This window comes from Crocuta crocuta, unplaced genomic scaffold (genome assembly GCF_008692635.1).
Source record: "Crocuta crocuta isolate KB4526 unplaced genomic scaffold, BGI_CrCroc_1.0 scaffold13, whole genome shotgun sequence".
NCBI classification, from domain to species: Eukaryota; Metazoa; Chordata; class Mammalia; order Carnivora; family Hyaenidae; genus Crocuta; species Crocuta crocuta.
Window position 1 is genome coordinate 7,871,999 of NW_027530007.1, and position 13,655 is coordinate 7,885,653.

The 13,655-nt window shown below is 63.8% G+C and overlaps 1 protein-coding gene across 1 annotated transcript; it reads right to left on the reverse strand.

Moving 5' to 3' along the window:
• Positions 1-2,309: 2,309 nt before the first annotated feature.
• Positions 2,310-7,749, reverse strand: TNFRSF14 (TNF receptor superfamily member 14). The gene is made up of 8 exons (XM_077763891.1): positions 7,595-7,749; positions 6,836-6,944; positions 6,300-6,425; positions 5,112-5,267; positions 4,865-4,955; positions 4,024-4,208; positions 3,036-3,064; positions 2,310-2,823 (listed from the first exon to the last, which is right to left on the reverse strand). Exons 1-8 carry the CDS (start codon positions 7,601-7,603, stop codon positions 2,770-2,772), a joined length of 759 nt encoding a protein of 252 aa, XP_077620017.1. The 5' UTR covers positions 7,604-7,749; the 3' UTR covers positions 2,310-2,769.
• Between the last annotated feature and the right edge of the window lie 5,906 nt (positions 7,750-13,655).

Consider the following 13,655-nt stretch of genomic DNA (forward strand, 5'->3'; position numbering starts at 1 on the left):
ACCCTGGTTCCCCAAGGTTGGGGTGCAGCTCCAGCATTTGGGCTCCTACAAGGAGATGCCTGCCCTGCCCCCCACCCCCACCAGCTCGGCTGCAGAGAAAGGACCCACCAGGCCAGCGAGGCGCTCTGAGCCCCGGCCTGCTGGCCAGAGGGAAGGGCACTGCTGGCAGAAAACAGCTGCTCACCGATGGGCCCAGGGCCGCTGGCCTGGGTGGCCCTGCTCCAACCCCTCCAGACACTGGGCCCGAGGGAGGGGCTGAGGAGCTAGAGGTGGAGGCAGAAACAGACACAGGGGTGAAGTGGTCACAGGGGTGGGGCTTGCAGGGGGGGGGCACTGCGGGGAGGGGCTTGCAAGGCCTGGGAGGTGGCCTGGTGATGCTGTGTGTGGAGTCCCTCTGAGCGGGAACCAGCCTGTCCTGACCTGTCCCGTGGCTTCCCTCTGGAAGCCTCTAACTCACTCAACCCCCAGACTGGCAAAGTGGGGGCCGCTCTCAGGAGCACAAAATAAACACATTGGTTAAAGAAACCATGACTGCCTGTGTCCCCCTGTAGTCATGAGCTCCTGGCTGAGGCTCTGGGCTGGTCTCTGGGATCCTATGGGCATCTTCTCCATGGCCGTGTTTCTTAAAAAAAAAAAAAAAAATAGGTGCCTGATAGAATTGGGCCAAAAAAAAGGCTAAGATGGCCCAGTGAAGGGTGGAAGCCTGTCCATCGCATGCACTGTCTGTAAAGATGTGCTCTGGGAGATGTTACACTTGAGTTCTGTGCTGCTTTCGAAGGTTACGCCATGTGCCTGTGATGTGCACGCATCTCACTCCAGAACTGGCACCCCACTAGCGCATCAGGTGGAATTTGCGGGGCTCCTGGGCATGCTTGGCTGTCATCCTGCACAGGCGAGCCCGAGGGCACCCCGAGCCCAGCCCTGGCGCACCCCACCTTTCTGCTGATCCTCGCGGCCCACCACCCACCTGGTGCCGTTTAGATGCTGGGATGAGGCACTATGTTCTGGTGGCCCCCGTGGCTGTGGGCAGACAGGAAAGTGACCTGTGTGGACTTGAATGGAACCCTCAGCGGGGACTTTCTGGGGGTGCTTTGGGCTGATGTACACCGAGCGCCCGCATGGGAACGTTCAAAGGGAAGTTTCACGGTGACCCTGTGCCTGGATGGAGACCCCTTCCCAAGGCCCCGGCCTGGGGCCCGCCCTTCTAGGAGTGGCCTGGTGGGCTTGCGGGGAGAATGCTTCCGGAGCCGGTGTGGGGGTCTGCAGGCATCCTTGTCTCCGGGCTGAGGATTCTCGGGACACGGAGCAGGGACTGTGCGTCAGAAAGGAGTCAAGTAGCATCTTGTCGGGCAAATCTGGGACAACGTGTGCCTCAAAATAATGACAGTCATGTGTCGGAGCCCGTGTAGGAAGCACGGGAGCCGTGGACAGCGTTGCACCGCGGAGGCTGACTCAGTAGTGTGGGGGGGGGGGGGGGCCGGCCCCNGGGGGAGGCACGTCCCCAACTGGAAACCCTCACAGTCGCCTTTCAAGCAAAAATCAGCAGGGGCGCCTGGGCGGCTCAGCCAGTTAAGTGGCCGACTTCCGACTCAGATCGTGATGTCGAGGTTGGTGAGTTCAGGCTCCCAGGTATGCTCTGTGCTGACGGCCTGGACCCTGCTTGGGATCCTGTCTCCCTCTGTCTCTGCCCCTCCCCTGCTTGTGTTCTATCTCTCTCTCAAAAATAAATAAACATTAAAAAAAATTTTAGGAGCGCCTGGGTAGCTCAGTTAGTTAATCATCCGACTTTGGCTCAGGTCATGATCCCACCAGCCTCGCGTTGGGCTCTGTACTGACAGCTCGGAGCCTGGACCTGCTTTGGATTCTGGGTCTCCCTCTCTTTCTGACCCTCCCCCGTGCACGCTCTCTCTCTCTCAAATAAATAAACATTAAAAAAATTTTTAAGAAAAAAATGTTTAAGTCACCAGTGAGTGAGGGTTTTGGAAGAAACAGGGTATTTACACACTCTCAAAACCTCTTTCCACAATACACTTTTTAAAAACGACAAATTAGGGGCGCCTGGGTGGCTTAGTCAGTTAAGCGTCCGACTTTCGCTTAGGTCATGATCTCGCGGTTCGTGGGTTTGCGCCCCGCATCGGGCTCTGTGCTGACTGCCAGCTCAGAGCCTGGAGCCTACTTCAGAGTTTGTATCTTCCTCTCTCTCTGACCCTCCCCTGCTCACGCTGTCTCTCTCTCTCTCTCTCACTCTCTCTCTCCTAGAAATAAATAAAAAATATTTAAAAAAATAAAATAAAAATAAAAACGACAAATTAAAAATCGATTTTGTCTTTATTAAGAAAACAACCCCAATTTAAAAATCACTCCCAAACGTGACCGTCATTCATATCCTCATTCATATCGCGCCACCTTCGCGTCCAGTGTCACCCCAGCGGTGAGGCAGGTGCGGGCAGGTCCGTCCTGCAGGTGAGCAAGCTGACGCTCAGAGGCCTGGGAGTGAGCGGCTTGGAGCCAAGCACGGCCGAGTCCTCACAGGGCTGGGTCTACACGTGGGTACCACAGAAGTGGAGGGCGCATCTGAGTCCCTCAAGAAATGGATGGGGGGCGTGCGGGGTCCCGGAGCCCCCTGAGCAGCGGCCATCATCCCTTGGCTGGGTGGAGTCTGAAGCGAGCCGAGAGGGGGCCCCCAGTCTGCCCCTGGGGCCTGGCAGCTCGGAGCAGGCACAGCCGACATCCGTCTCCTAGACCTCCGGATCGGAGGGTTGCTCCTTCTCAGGAAACGAACGCCGTCTCCTCCGTAGCCACCGTGGTGACGTCCGGCGGGGCCTGGATGGACACAGCACGCCCTTCCATGTCCAGATGGGGACTGCACTGGGCCCGGCCTGTGGGCCACGCGGCAGTCGGGGTCACCTGGCTTTCTAAGACGAGGCGTCGGCTCGGCCTTACGCTGGGGATCCGGCCCCTCGGAGAACTGGGGCCCCACCCACCCCAGCAGCACGGCCTCCAGGGTTGGAGGGGGAGGGGACGATGTGTAATACCTGTAAGGGTCTTTCCTTGGTGGCTTCGCCTGCAAGACAGAGACCCTGTGTCACGTGGGACCCTCTCAGCACTGCGGGTTGGGAGGACCCGAGCTCCCGACTTCCCTCTGTGTGAGAGGACTTCTCTTCCCTGAGAGAGGACCCTCTGGAAGACTGGCCAGACCCGTGTGCATTTGTCCACCAGGGGGCCCCAGGCACGTGCCAACACGAGGACCACTCCTGCCCGAGTCTCCAGCTACCAAACCCTGGCCCTGGCCCACCCCAATGCGATGGTCACCCCAGGAAAGGGGGTGGACGCAGGGGAGGGTCCCTCAGGGAACGGGTGCCCCAGGGTCGGGTGAAACAACATTGGCCCACTCAGAGCCCGGGACCCCGAGACCTGCCTGCAGCCTGGGGGCCCTCGGGTGAGGCCCCAGCACGGACTAGCTGACAGCAGCCCGAGAAGGCGCCTCACCTCCCCCCTGGGGCTCTGCTGAGGGCCTGCTCCCTGCTGGGAGCCCAGAGCCGGGTCTGCGGAGCCAGGGCCTGGCCCCGGATGCAGAGCTCACAGCAGGGCAGACAAGCGGACAGGGACCGAGTGAGTGAGGGGGGGGACACGTGGCCTCTCGAGGGGACTCAGCCCTGCCCACAGCTGACCCTCCAACCCATGCTTCCCCCATCCATCTTCGGCCTGCCCTGTGGCTCCTCTGCCCCACGGGGCAGACAGGGACTCGGAGCCCAGGGTGGTGAGCGGGCAAGAGGTGGGGCCGGCAGGGGATCCTGGAACAGGGGGGCCCGCCCTGCTGGCCCTCCAAGCCCCCCAAGATCCCGTGACATCAGGAGTCGAACTCACATCCCTGAGCCGACAGCAGTCCCCCTCACGCCCCCGCTCCTGCCTAGGGGAGAAGCTCCTGCAGGCGCCTCCCCCCACTCGCGGAAAGGTGGGGAGGGGCTTGCAGATGCACCTGCCGGGCCCTGAGCCCTGATGAGACCACTCCCCATTGCTCACCGGGTGACCGTCTGTTTTTCATCCTTTTCATCCGTATCCAGGTGACCGCGACTGGGACTATTATGCCAACCAGCAGAAGTATGGGAATGATTATGGTCAGAGGAGAAGGAGAGTGCGAGGCGGAGCACGTGACATCGGAGCTGCTGGTCCCGGGGTTTACAAGGCTCTGGAAAGAGCTGTTGCACCTGGGAGAGAGCAGTGTGGGGGCCTGATGCTCACTCGGGCCCGGGGTGGGGGGTCCCCGAGGCGCCGCCCCGTGACAAGGTGCTCTGGCGGCTCTGGGTGTGAACTCAGGTCCCTCTGCCTTCCCAGGCCGCACTGCTATGGGGAGACAGGCTGGGGGACAGGGACGGGGAGAGGACAGTGACCGCAGGGGAGGCAGCAGGACGGCAGGGTGGCACCGGCCAGCAGCACACGTGGTCCCCCCAGGCCCCCCCAGGGACACTCCGAGTGCCCGGGTTAGCGCCGGGCTTCAGGGATGGCTGCAGGAGTGGGGCCCTCACGCTGAGAACCCCCCTGACTCCACATTCGCTGGGAGGCCCCCACAGCCCTGATAGCTGGGGACACCCCAGGACCACAGGGGACTGGGAATCTGGCAGCAGCAGCCCCCCAGACCAGCCCCAGGGAAGAAGGTCCACCCGTGGCATCCGGGAAGCTCATGTCCACGGGCTTTCAGTTCTCGGCTAATGTGATGGGGTGTGTGGGCCCCAGAGTCCCGGGAGGGGCTGTCCTGGGGGCTGCAGCGTGACGGGGAACAGTGGGGGGGGGGCTTATCTGCCAGGAGAGCACAGACGAGCCCCTCTCGGGGACACGGGGCTGAGACCACCCCAAGGTCACCTACTTGGTCCAGGGCTGGCACTGCTCCAGGGCCCCGTTGGGCGAGAAGGTCCCCGGAGGGCAGTCCTCACACACTGTGTCCTGCCACTGAGTGCCTGAGAAACGACAGGCTGGGCAGGGAGGGTGCAGGGGCTGGGCCCAGGGGCTCAGCCGGGCTGCCCCGCCCTGGGCTTGGGTCTGGGGGCTGCCTCTGAGAGGGTTCTGCCTCCTAGAGGGGCCGGGAGGCTGGCTCCCCACCGTAGGCTGCTCACCTCTCTCCCGCACCCTCTGGCCGGGTCTGCAGGCCGTGTGGGGACGGCACTCCGCACAGTCACCCCTCGACTCGCTGACGCAGAAGTGGCCCCGGCCACAGATGCACGCGGTGTTGTTTTTTGTGGAGCACTTCTGCCTGGTCACCAGGCCCATGGCTGGGACCCAAGAGAGGAGCGAAGAGCAGCTGCGGTGGGCAGTGCTGAGCGCCCCGTCCCGGGAGGAGCCCCCGTCCCGGGAGGAGCCCCTGTCCCGGGAGGAGGCCCGGACAGCACAGCAGGCCTGAGGGCCCCGCCTGGGGACGGGTCGGTGCCAGGCGCCCCCAGCCCGGCTGTGCAGCCTGCTGCATGTGGGCCCCGCTCAGCCCAAACCCAGCACCAACCGGGGCACCGGCCTGGCCTGGTGGTGAAGCAGAGATTGGTCCCTGCGAGGCCCACACAGGAAGTAGGAACCACAGTCAGCCGTGGGGCAGCCCCAGGGGGCGCGACCCACACACACCTGAAGACCCCGCCCCTCAGGCAGTCAATCAGGCTAGTCAGATGGCAGCACCCTCCCGCCGCTGGCACTGGGGGTGGGGTAGCGCTGGGCCCCTGAGCCCCCACTGAGGGGCAGCCCCGTGGGCCGTCTGTACCCCAACCTCAGCCTGATAAGACAGGGGTCTGTGGGTGAGCCCAAGGCTCGCAGCCCCTGACCCCACCTGGCTGGACCCGAATGCATTCCAGCCTCCCGGAATTTCCTCCCAGGGTCCCTCCACCCCAGACCACCCGGCAGGAAGAAGGTGAGGGTCGGAGCGCTGAGCCATGAGTAGGGGTCCCCAGAGGTGTGGTGTGGAGGCTGGGGGGGTCCCCAGAACCTGCACACTGCGGGTGAACGAGGTCCAGCCCCTCAGGACCAGTGAGCTGGGGAAGCAGTCCGGGACCCGTGGCTCCGTCAGGGCCGGCCCCGGGCACCGGTGTCCATATGACCGACGGGGTCCCTGAGTTCTGGAAGGCCCGACTGACGGGGTTACAAAGGCACTGGCCCCGCTCTGGGAAGGGACAGGTGTGGACAGGCCCAAGGTTCCCTGAAGGATTCGCCTGCAAGCGTCTGCCCCGGAGGCGGGGTGGGCCTGGCCCGGCGCCTGGTCCTGGGCATGTGGGCACGCCCCCCACAGCAGGATATGGGAGGCAGGTTGGGGCCAGTGTTCTCACCTGGGTCACACACGCGGCACTGCAGACACTCACTCAGGCCATTGAAGTGGGCGGTGTAGGTCCCCGGGTCACAGGGAACACACAGCGTGCCGGTCACCTCCCCGCAGGCCTCCTTTACCCGGAAACCTGCACCCAGAGCCCCGTGTCACTCTGGCCTGGGGAGGGCCCTGCGGGGGCGCACCCGTCCCGACACCTGGAAGCCCCCAGCAGGTGTGACCTCACCCCAAGAACCGAAGGGCACCTGAGCTGCTTCCCATGCCACACAGGGTGCCCTGCTGCCTCTCACCAATGAGCCTGCTCTGGGGGAGTGGGAACGTTCTGGAAGGAGGTGGGGGCGTCCTGGTGCGTGTGGGCATGACTGCCCTAGTGCTGGCTCTGGGCCCCAGCTCCTGGCCTTGAATGGAATGACTGGGTCCCCCCGGGCCACATCCCTGGGCAGCGTGGCTGGGAGGGTCTGGGGGGAGGAAGAGTCGAAGAGGGGCTGAGGGGGCGTCACCCACCCCTGCCTGTGCCCCTGCCCCCAGGCCTGCACGTACCTGGGCCGCACTTTGGGCAGCACTCAGTCCCTACCGGATACTCCTCCTCTTTGCACTGAGCCACAGCCAGGGAGCAGCGCAGGGGCCCCAGGAGGAGGAGGTACAGGGTCTGTGGAGATAGAGCTCGGCTGGGGCAGGGGGCGGAGCTGCCAGAGCTCACCCCTGTGAAATGTGGGGGCGCAGCCCTTGGGGAACCGCAGGGACCGCCCTGAGCAGTCACAGGCCCCGCGGGGGAGGCAGGCGGCTCGGGCCGGAGGTCAGGGTGAGAAGGGCGGGGGGAGGGGCTGGTCCCGGGGCTAACTCCACCCACAGTCTCGGCGGGGGTGGGGGGGGGGTTGCTCCGGGCCAGCATCCGGCCGGGCAGAGTCCCGGATCCCGCCCTCTCTGCACAAACAAGGCCTTTGTCAAGAGGCGCCAGACTGCGGGCCTTGGGTGGGGAGGGTTCTGGTTGCTGGAATCCTGCTTTCTGGGAGCAGCGCCCTCCAGTTGGGGGGGGGGCTGGCCCTCCCGCCCAGGTGAGGGAAGGGGGGAAGGAGGACGGAGAGGAACATGCCGCTGCTGGGGGTACGGCTTCCTGCCAATCTGCTCCAGAAACCTCTGGTCGCAGAGGGCTGAGTGCCGGGGGTCTGAGTGCCCAAGAGCGAGGGCAGCTGGGAAGTGGCTTCGGGCCAGGGCAGGTGGAGGGAGAGGACTGGGAAACGCCCGCGCGAGCGCACACACACACGCACACACCCACACACACAGGCTCAGAGGACTCACCAGGCTCATGTCATCAGCCTCGGGTGCCGGGGTCCAGGGGGGCGGCCCCCAGCCTCAGAGAGGCTCCATGTTCCCCCTCAGGACCCCTCATTCCCCAGCTGCCAGCTCGGCCCAGGACCCCGGACAGCAGATCCGACTTGCACTCACGCACTCTGGCGGAACCAGCCGTTTCGAAAGTAAGAGTCTTGTTTCTGTGGGCCAATGAGGAGGCAGCGTATATCATAAAAGTGGCCAGGCTGGAGTGGTGCAGGAGACAGGAGGCGGCTAAGCAGGGTGACGAGGTTTTTGGGGTGACAGTGGGGGTTGCGGGGTCCAGAGCTGACCACCAACAAAGTGCAAAAAGGCAATTTTATTAAAGCGCAGGGGCAAGACCATGAGGAGACATTGGTTAAATACTATGGGGTTGGGGGAGGTAGAGTTCGGGGGAAGTTTCCAGCGAGACTGTCATATGCTGAAGAGTCCCAGGGTCCTGGCTGTGGTCGAGCTAAGGTGGTTTTCCCTCTAGCAAAGCCTGAGCAGTAAGACAGTAGGGAGTTCCTGGAGAAGCATTTTCCTCTGCGACCTTGACTTGGTCCCAGCAGCAGGCCCGGGAGGCTGTCCTTTAAGGTCATGATCTCACCTTTCCCGAGTTCCAGAGTTCAAGCCCTGCTCTGTGCTGACAGCTCGGAGCCTGGAGCTGCTTCGGATTCTGTGTCTCCCTCTCTCCCTGCCCCTCCCCTGCTCGTGCTCTGTCTGTCTCTCAAAAATAAATCAACATTAAAAAAAAATATAAAGACTTTGTCCATGGGCTTCAGGTTACAAGGAAATTTAGTTCTGCCCTTTCCTTCTGCCTTTGTCCCCACACCTGGGGGCGGTGGAGACTCAGGTCCCAAAGGACTATAAGCTCTCAGTTAACCCTTTGTTGGCCCCTTTGATGGGCACCAGGAGTGGAGGGGAATATCGCACACGTCCCACCTGGGGGGGTTCGGCCTGTCAGCTTGCCTCGTGCTCCCTCATCAAGAGCAGAAGTGCAGGGAGGCAGGGGAGGGGTGTGTAAAGGCAGGGCGCAGAGCCTTGGTGCAACTCCTCCTGCACACTCCTTGCACCCTAAGTCCTGGACTCCCATCCCCCCATCCCCCCCCCCACCCCCCAGGCCCCTCAGCGCCTCCCCGGAGTTTCCTCCTCCAGAGGTGGGCGCCCTCCCCCACAACGCCCACCAGCCCAGGGAGCTGGCACGCCCCTTCCCTGCAGCAGCAGCACCAAGACCACAGGTTTTCTGTTCCGTGTCTCAGCTTCTGCTGAAGCAGGGTGACCGTCCCCTCCAAAGGAGCCCCATCTCCCACGCAGTGCCCTGCAGGCCACAGCCCCTCCTCTGCCTGGGGCTGGGGTGGCGGGCTTCCACATGCGTTTTCCTGAGCACAGCTCTGCAGCAGGGTCTCTCCCCAGAGCGCGGGAGCCTGGGGGTGGGGGAGCCCCCTGAGTCCCCCGTGAGGGTGAGAGAGGCACCCTTTGCTTCCCCTGAGCCCACGCACTGTGTCCGCACCCCGCCTGTCCCTGGGGCAGGGCCGGGCTGGTTAATTCTTGCTTCCATTTCACAGAGGGATAAATGGGCTCAAAAAGCAACCGGTCTGGCCCAGGGTCTATTGGCTTTCTGGGTTTTTTTTTAAATATTAAAAAACAATTCTTTAATGTTTGTTTATTATTGAGAGAGAGGGACAGTGTGAGCAGAGGAGAGGCAGAAAGAGGGAGACACAGAATCTGAAGCAGCTCCAGGCTCTGAGCTGTCAGCACAGAGCCCGACGCGGGGCTCGAACCCACGCACCGTGAGGTCATGACCTGAGCCGAAGTCGGGCGCTCAACCGACTGAGCCACCCGGGCGCCCCAGGCCCAGGGTCTCTTGGGTGCACACTGTGCTTGGACCCGAACCCCAGCTTTCCCGTCCAGAGAGGCTCCCCCCGCAGGCTTCCCAGGATCGCGCTGCCCCTGGAGCTGGTGGGTGAGTGGACAGCCTAGGGGTGGGGGTCCACCGCAGGCCCGGTGCGCTAAGAGGCCGGCTGGGGGCTGGTGAGAGGCGCCCGGTGGTTGGCCCCCACCCCACCCCTGCTGGTGCCTCGAGTGGGAAGTGTCCTGGGGAGTCTCCCTGGGGCCCCTGGCTCCCACGTCGCATTTCAGCCCGTGGCCCTGTGACTAGCACCACCCTCTGACGTCCTCATCTGCGAGGCTGCAAGTCAGTGAGACGTGGCTGGAGCCATCCCGGCCCCGATGCGCGCCGCCAGCCCCACGCGCCCCGGGCAGGTCCCTGTCAGACGCCGAGGTGGAGCCCTCGGCAGACCCGGGAACTGAGCTGATCGCTGGTCACCCAGCCCAGGCTGACCTTGGCACCCATGTCCCTGGGGTCACTACCCATTCCATTTCCCAGGGGACGCTGAGGAGGACAGTCTAGGGGCCGGGGAGGGAAGTGCAGGGGTGAAGTCCCGGGGACGGGGTGGCGGCCGACCGCTGTCCTGTTGTCGAAAGGCTCCCAGCGCTCAGAAGCGGGGTTCACGTCTGATCACCATCCCCTGGGACGGCCAGCCAGCCTCCAAGGGGGGGACGACGGTGTCAGGTGGGACCCGGGGGTCGGGGGGTCCCCGCGAGGCCCCCGTGAGCACAGGCTCGGCTCCCAGCCCTGAGGGCCCGTCAGAGGGACTCCGGACAGTCACCACGTCTTCCGCTGACTGTCATGGGGAGCACACCAAGACGGCTCTCCTGGGCCTTTCTTCTGCATTCCAACTCCGTCGTGGATATCATCTTACAAAGAAGTCACCGGACAGATGAAGTCACACGTTGATGTGTGGCCACGGGTGATGTTTTAACAGACGCCCTCAGCCTGAGATGTGCCTGATCCCTGACTGGTCCACCCTTCGGGCCGCACTTACTTACAGGGCAGCTCTGTGGCCCGTGTGTGGCCGGCCGGCCAGGGCCATTGTTGGGGACGTTCCATTGGCTCTGTGGCCCGGGAGCCATCGAGGCTGAGGGACTGAGCTTTGCAGGCGTCCCCACCCTCGGGCGACAGATGGTGACAGAACAGCGCTCTGGGAGCTGGGAGGGGAGGGCTGAGCGCCGTGTCCCCACGGGAGCAGATCACATTAACGGGGTGCCCCATGCCAGCCGAGGCTCGTGGCTCCAAAGGTGTGGAAACAGAGAGGTCAGGCGGCCTGTCCAGGGCCCCTCGGACACGGCTCGTGTGAGGCAGCGCCGTGCTCGAACCACCAGCCTGACTCCGTGTTGCGCCTGCAGGTCCCCCAGCCACTGCGGCCACAGAGCCGGGCGGTGGGCACGGCAGGGTCCGAGAGACGCCCGTCCTGCGTGCGCTGGGCTGGAGTGAGCAAGGACGACCCTGGAGACAGTCTGGACCAGGCCACTCCTTGCTCAGAGAGGCCAGGGGACGCGGCTGACGCTCCCGGGGCTGGCCGGCTCCCCCCGCGCGCGCCCATGCCGACCCGACGCCCGCCGGGAGGGGAGAGTCCACGTGCGCAGAGTCCTGGAGCCAGGCGTGCAGGAAGACGTGGTCCTGTGTGACTCTGACCTTGGACACTGCCTGTGCGGGAGACCCGGGCTCTGCCACGGGCGCGCTGACCCCCACCCATTTGGTTGCTCGGGAGAAGCCCCAGGCCTTGTCAATTAAGCCCGGGCACCGGGCGGCCGGCTGCTTTCTCCTTGTCCCTCAGCCGGCCGGCCGCCCCCCTGCTCTGCGGGGCAGGGGGAGTTTCCCTGAGGCCCCACCGCACCCGGAGCACTGTAGGGAGATGCAGAGGTCGCAGGAGAGGGGCCCTTGACCTCAGGCTCCTTCTTCTGGGGGTGTCTCTGGAATTGGGTGCCTCCCCGTGGGACGCCGTTCCTCGCAGAGCCAGCCATGGCCTCTGGGCCTGCTCCCCGGGTCCTGGCGCTGTAGGTGGGGCTCCCCCGGGGGGCAGGGTGCCCTGTGTGTCCTCCCTGTGCACGGCCTCCTCCTCTTCCACTCTTCCTGCCTTCAGCGCCTGCGACGAACGCTCTCTTTCTGCAATGGTGGCAGCCTAAAGGGTCAGCCACCCCGGGCTGATCACGGTCCCCCAGGACAACTGGCCCCGCCCCTGGACACCAGTGACCTGAGGCCGCCTGGGGGCTTGGGAGGCCCTGGGAGACACCCACCGGCACAGGCTGTGTCCCCACACCGGAAGCCTACGAGAGGGTACCCCCGTGTTGCTATTTATGTGTGCACGTACACCCCCCTGCGTACAGGCCATCTGGGGGTTTCCAACAAAGGGGAAGGGACACCCTCTCTGCACCCTCCACTCAGCCCTCATTGGCATCAGGAATGTTCTAGAATGTTCTAGGAACCCCGGCAGCACACAGGTGCCTCAGAGCACACTCAAGGCAGGGTCTGCTGGCACCCCCTCTGCCTCCTGTCACACCCCCGCTGACCCTCCACCTCCTGCCGTGCTCCTCTGGATAGGGGTGGCTAAGGGTCCCATTGGCCGGGACTGGCCGGCAGCCGCTAATGCCCTCATGGTCACTACCTAATTCCATTTCTAAGGGACCGTGGGGTGGGGATCCTGGGCACCAGGGGAAGGATCAGGGCAGGGGCCCCTGCTTCATCGAGGAGGTGAGACAGAAGGAGGGCCCTCTGCTCCCCCCCGTCGCTGGGTGTGACTCCCCTTCCTCAGTGCTAGGTCCCCAGGAATCAGCGTGTCTGAGGCTCCCTGTCGCCCCCCCCACCCCATCTCTCCAGGGGCTGAGGTGGAGCCCACACCCCAGGGCCTCTCCTCCCATGGGCCCCTGGGCCCTGGGACCCCTGCCCTCTCCCAACTCAGCCGGACCTGTTCCCAGAGACCCACGGGGCTCATGCCGGGGCCTCACCCCGAGGGCCCCGTGCGGGCCAGTCCCTCTGTTCTCTCTGCATCGCTCTGACCTCCGGGTCAGGACACTGCACAGGAGCGCTGGGAATCCCCCAATCATATTTCCCCTTTCTTCTTGAGACAGAGATCTCCAGGGTCCTGAGGGGTAGGAGAGAGGTGGTGTGAACCCCAGTGCTTGAGCCAGACTTGGGAGAGTGGGAAGTGGGGGTACCCTGAGGCCCCATTACAGAAGCTCCCCCACCTCACCCCTGCTTTCAGGCTAGCCTCAGCTCGCCCTGCTCTGTGCGAGCCCCAGGCTGGACAATGGGCTCAAAGGCCTGACCCTTGGCCTCCTGGGGCTCAGGGCCTCAGGAGGAACCACATCTAAAAGCCAGAGGAAGAGGGGGGCCTGGGGGGCTTAGTCAGCTGAGCGTCTGACTTCAGCTCAAGTCGTGATCTCACAGTCTGGGAGTTCGAGCCCCACGTCGGGCTCTGTGCGGACAGCTCGGAGCCTGGACTCTGTCTCTCAAAAGTAAACCAACATTTAAAAAAATTAAGGGACACCCGGGTGGCTCAGTCAGTTAAGTGTCTGACTTCAGCTCAGGTCATGATCTCGCGGTTTGCGGGTTCAAGCCCCGGGTGGGGCTCTGTGCTGACAGCTCTGAGCCTGGAGCTGCTTTGGATTCCGTGCCTCCCTCTCTCTGCCCCTCTCCTGCTCACTCTCTCTCTCTCTCAAAAATAAGTAAACATTAAAAAGTATTTTTAAAAATAAATAAAAATAAAAGCCAGAAACAGAGTCATGTGGGGAGCACCCACTTCCTGGGGGGGCAGGAGCAGGGGCCGGGTGGGCTCTGAAGGACAAATAGCCCTGGTGGGGACGAGGTGGGGGCGGGCGTCTCTGAGAAAGCAGGTGGGAGGCACCTGGCGTCCATGCTCAGTGAGGCCGGGGTTGAGCACCGGGAGAGACGGGGCGCTCGGGGGCATCCTGTGCTCTGAACACGGTGCGGTGCTCAGGCCGGTGCTGGGGGTGGACAGAGAGGTGGGGAGCCTCCAGCGGTCACGGTCAAGGTCACAGCGCGACGGAGGGTGGATGGAGCAGCGTCATGCCTGGGGCAGAGGGAAGGACAGCGCGTGAGGGCTCAGCGGAGGGGCCGGGGCGGCCTGGGACTTCCCAGAGGTCGAGGGCAGGCTCCTGGCAGCAGAACTGGGAGGCTGTCCTCCCCACA

Coding starts and splice junctions, on each gene's coding strand:
- TNFRSF14 (XM_077763891.1), bottom strand. Junction 3,065..4,023: donor GAAAAACAGACGGTCACCCG/GTGAGCAATGGG, acceptor TCTGTCTTGCAG/GCGAAGCCACCAAGGAAAGA. Junction 2,824..3,035: donor CCAAGGAAAGACCCTTACAG/GTATTACACATC, acceptor GTGTCCATCCAG/GCCCCGCCGGACGTCACCAC.